The sequence below is a fragment of the Salmo salar genome, chromosome 09 (genome assembly GCF_965601325.2).
Source record: "Salmo salar chromosome 09, fSalSal1, whole genome shotgun sequence".
Taxonomy (NCBI): Eukaryota; Metazoa; Chordata; class Actinopteri; order Salmoniformes; family Salmonidae; genus Salmo; species Salmo salar.
Genome location: NC_138299.1, coordinates 79,052,501 through 79,057,500, shown reverse-complemented (window position 1 = coordinate 79,057,500; position 5,000 = coordinate 79,052,501). Strand labels below are relative to the sequence as shown.

Genomic DNA, 5,000 nt, shown 5'->3' with positions numbered 1-5,000 from the left:
TGTGTGTGTGTGTGTGTGTGTGTGTGTGTGTGTGTGTGTGTGTGTGTGTGTGTGTGTGTGTGTGTGTGTGTGTGTGTGTGTGTGTGTGTGTGTGTGTGTGTGTGTGTGTGTGTGTGTGTGTGTCTGTGTGTCTGTGTGTGTGCGCTTAGGAGGAGTTGTGAGAGAGAGTTTATTTGAGGTAGAGGGAGCACTGTGTGACTCTGATCTGATTTAGCGAGGCGAGGGTGTCTGTGTCTGTGTGTGTGTGTGTGCTTGTCAAGGTGAGTTTGGCTTTGGGAGAGAGATATGGTATAAAAACGATGCAGAAACATCTTATTTAAAGTAATTCAGACATAGGAACAACTGCTTCACTGCACTATGACATCTGTTTGTGTGTGATGACACATTCACTCCGCTCTGTTTACCTTGACGACATCCAGTGACCAATTTCAGAATTGAATTTAATCATGTCTGCCTGCCTCAAATCAATCCCTTTATATCATGTACCAACATGACACACACACACACACACACACACACACACACACACACACACACACACACACACACACACACACACACACACACACACACACACACACACACACACACACACACACACACACACTCTTTTCACACATATACACACTGTTGATATGGCTCTAAATACTGTAGCTTGGGTATAATTCCCACTGACAGTGTTCAAAGTCTAGAGAACAACACTAGGCTTTAGATAGGGCTTGTCTCAAGGTACTGTAAATAAGCTGAACAGCCACACAGTCAGGGTCATTACAAGGTAACGTACTGGAGGACACAGCAGATGTTTTCTTGGATAGAGTAGGTAGCTGCCTCGCTGCACCACTGAGTGGGCTCACGCACACTGTCTGGAGGAGAGAGAGAGAGTGTGTGAGTGCAGTGCTCTGTAGCTCAGTTGGTAGAGCATGGCCCTGCACAGCTAGGATAGTGGGCTGGATGCCCTGGACGACACATATATGGAACATGTATCCACACTGGATTTGAATTAGCTGAATCACATGAATTATTATTATTATTACATATCATTCCAGATTAAATGAATATGCAGTAGTTGATGAGGATACCTAGGTGACTCAAATAACCAATGACCTTTCACCTCTACTGTCATGTAGGGAACAGCAATATTCTTTAACGTTTTTTTTTTATTTAACCTTTATTTAACTAGGCAAGTCAGTTAAGAACAAATTCTTATTTACAATGATGGCCAACCTGGGAACAGTGGGTTAACTGCCTTGTTCAGGGGCAGAACGACAGATTTTTACCTTGTCAACTCGGGGATTCGATCCAGCAACCTTCTGGTTACTGGCCCAACGCTCTAACCACTAGGCTATCTGTGGCAGCAATGGGGCGGCAGCAAAGGGGCGGCAGCAATGGAGGCAGTGAATGACTTTGGCGAAGCAGAGAAAACAGAATGAGTCAGGTTGTAGAGATCTAAGACATGACTGATGAAGACATGACTGATGAAAGCCTTAGTGAGTGATGTTGAGTGGATATAAAAGGTATGTAAAACATTTACAAACATGTCTCTCCTTTCACTCCAAATGGTTCATGACCTTCCTCTCTTTCTCTCCTTCTTTCTCTCTCTCTCTCTCTCTTTCAGGGCGATACATTCCAGCATATTCAGGACATTGTGGTCAGTCTCCTCAGGACCATCAACCGTACAGTCATAACCATGGGTCGTGAACATGCCCTGATCGTGAGTAAACCAAATTACCCCCCCCCCTTCCCAAAGCAATAACCCACTATTCACAAGTCAAATCCTGAAATTTCCATCCCTAACTATAACATTTTCCGACAAGATAGAACTGCCAGAGGAGGCTGAGTTGCAATCTACTGCAGAGACAGCCTGCAGAGTTCTGTCATACTATCTAGGTCTGTGCCCAAACAACTCGAGCTTCTACTTTGAAAAATCCACCTTTCCGGAAACAAGTCTCTCACCGTTGCTGCTTGTTATAGACCACCTTCTGCCCCCAGCTGTGCCCTGGACACTATATGTGAATTGATTGCCCCCCGTCTATCTTCAGAACTCGTACTGTTTGGTGACCTAAACTGGGACATGCATAACACCCCAGTCATCCTACAATCTAAACTAGATGCCCTCAATCTCACAAAAATTATCAATGAACCTACCAGGTACAACCCCAAATCCGTAAACACGGGCACCCTCATAGATATCATCCTGACCAACCTGCCCTTTAAATACACCTATGCTGTCTTCAACCAGGATCTCAGCGATCACTGCCTCATTGCCTGCGTCCGTAATGGGTCTGCGGTCAAACGACCACCCCTCATGTCAAACGCTCCCTAAATCACTTCAGCGAGCAGGCCTTTCTAATCGACCTGGCCCGGGTATCCTGGAAGGATATCGACCTCATTCATCAGTAGAGGATGCCTGGTTATTCTTTAAAAGTGCTTTCCTCACCATCGTAAATAAGCATGCCCCATTCCAACAATTTTGAACAGGAACAGATATAGCCCTTGGTTCACTCCAGACCTGTCTGCCCTTAACCAGCACAAAAACATCCTGTGGCGTACTGCATTAGCATCGAATAGCCCCCGCGATATGCTTTTCAGGGTAGTTAGGAACCAATATTGACAGGCAGTTAGGAAAGCAAAGGTTAGCTTTTTCAAACAGAAATTTGCATCCTGTAGCACAAACTCCCAAAAGATCTGGGACACTGTAAAGTCCATAGAGAATAAGAGCACCTCCTCCCAGCTGCCCACTGCACTGAGGCTAGGAAACACTGTCACCACCAATAAATCCACAATAATTGAGAATTCCAATAAACATTTTTCTACGGCTGGCCATGCTTTCCACCTGGCTACCCCTACCCCGGTCAACAGCTCTGCACCACCCACAGCTCTGCACCCCCCACAGCATTGGAAAGCTGCCGCGGTCATCCCCCTCTTCAAAGGGAAGACACTCTAGACCCAAACTGCTAGAGACCTATATCCATCCTGCCCTGCCTTTCTAAGGTCTTCGAAAGCCAAGTTAACAAACAGATCACTGACCATTTCGAATCCCACCGTACCTTCTCCGCTATGCAATCTGGTTTCCGAGCTGGTCATGGGTGCACCTTAGCCACGCTCAAGGTCCCAAACGATATCATAACCGCCATCGATAAAAGACAATACTGTGCAGCCGTATTCATCGACCTGGCCAAGGCTTTCGACTCTGTCAAACATCACATTCTTATTGGCAGACTCAACAGCCTTGGTTTCTCAAATGACTGCCTCGCCTGGTTCACCAACTACTTCTCAGACAGAGTTCAGTGTGTCAAATCTGAGGGCCTGTTGTCCGGGCCTCTGGCAGTCTCTATGGGGGTGGCACAGGGTTCCATTCTCAGGCAGACTCTCTTCTCTGTTATGTCGCTCTTGCTGCTGGTGATTCTCTGATTCACCTCTACGCAGACGACACCATTCTCCATACTTCTGGCCCTTCTTTGGACACTGTGTTAACTAACCTCCAGACGAGCTTCAATGCCATACAACTCTCCTTCCGTGGCCTCCAACTGCTCTTAAATGCAAGTAAAACTAAATGCATGCTCTTCAACTGATCGCTGCCCGCACCTGCCCGCCCGTCTAGCATCACTACTCTGGATGGTTCTGATTTAGAATATGTGGACAACTACAAATGCCTAGGTGTCTGGTTAGACTGTAAACTCTCCTTCCAGACTCACATTAAGCATCTCCAATCCAAAATTAAATCTAGAATCGGCTTCCAATTTCGCAACAAAGCATCCTTCACTCATGCCGCCAAACATACCCTTGTAAAACTGACTATCCTACCAATCCTTGACTGCGGCGATGTCATTCCAGCAGGTAAATTTCACTGGTCACCCCCAAAGCCAATTCCTCTTTTGGCCGTCTTTCCTTCCAGTTCTCTGCTGCCAATGACAGGAATGAATTGCAAAAATCACTGAAGCTGGAGACTCATATCTCACTCACTAACTTTAAGCATTAGCTGTCAGAGCAGCTTGATCATTGCACCTGTACATAGCCCATCTGTAAATAGCCCACCCAACTACCTCATCCCCATATTGTTATTTTTTTTCTCCTTTGCACCCCAGTATCTCTACTTGCACATTCATCTTCTGCACATCTATCACTCCAGTGTTTAATTGCTAAATTGTAATTATTTTGCCACTAAGGCCTATTTATTGCCTTACCTCGCTAATCTTACCTCATTTGCACACATTGTATATAGACTTTTCTATTGTGTTATTGGCTGTACGTTTGTTTATTCCATGTGTAACTCTGTGTTGTTGTTTGTGTCGCACTGATTTGCTTTATCTTGGCCAGGTCGCAGTTGTAAATGAGAACTTGTTCTCAACTGGCCTACCTGGTTAAATAAAGGTGAAAAAATAAATATACAAATTAAAAACGATTACGTGTATGCAGGGTTTTGCTCCAACCCAACTGACTTGGCTTCTCAAACTGCCCTCCATAGTCTCCTATATAATTAGTGCAGTTGTAGAAGATGCTTTCCAATTTATTGATCTTTACCTTGGTTGCCCTCTAAATGATTCTCTTCAGTCCTTTAAGTGTTTCTCAATTTGTTGTTTGGGTCCTGCTGGTGGCTGGTGGCCAATTCCATTTGGGCCTTGACTTAAAAATGTGGTTCTGGTTAGAAACAAGGGACTTGGTATTTACTTGGAGAGAAAGTATTGATTGTTTTCGTCCGTCTTTCAGTTTAGTTACTTATTACACCTTTATTATACACATTCAAATACCGCAGTATTACCCTCCCAGACTGACCCCTCAGTTTTTACTATCCATCCATAGTACCACAGTATTACCCTCCCAGACTGACCCCTCAGTTTTTACCATCCATCCATAGTACCACAGTTTTATCCTAAATGGTGGTTGTCAAAAGTGCTTTAAGTGAGTCATCATGGCACAAGAAAGCTTTAGGGAATCACTCTTCAAGCTGAGGTCACGTTCTGTTTAAAATACACACTTTTATTGGATCCCAATATAACTGT

General features: G+C 44.8%; 1 protein-coding gene across 2 annotated transcripts in view; it reads left to right on the top strand.

Moving 5' to 3' along the window:
* Positions 1–5,000, top strand: part of dock2 (dedicator of cytokinesis 2) — a 146,550-nt gene that overhangs the window by 63,546 nt on the left and 78,004 nt on the right. For both annotated transcript variants that reach the window (XM_045724005.2, XM_045724004.2), the window contains exon 26: positions 1,616–1,711. In XM_045724005.2, the coding sequence (XP_045579961.1) occupies positions 1,616–1,711 (96 nt within the window). The remainder of the gene's footprint in view (positions 1–1,615; positions 1,712–5,000) is intronic.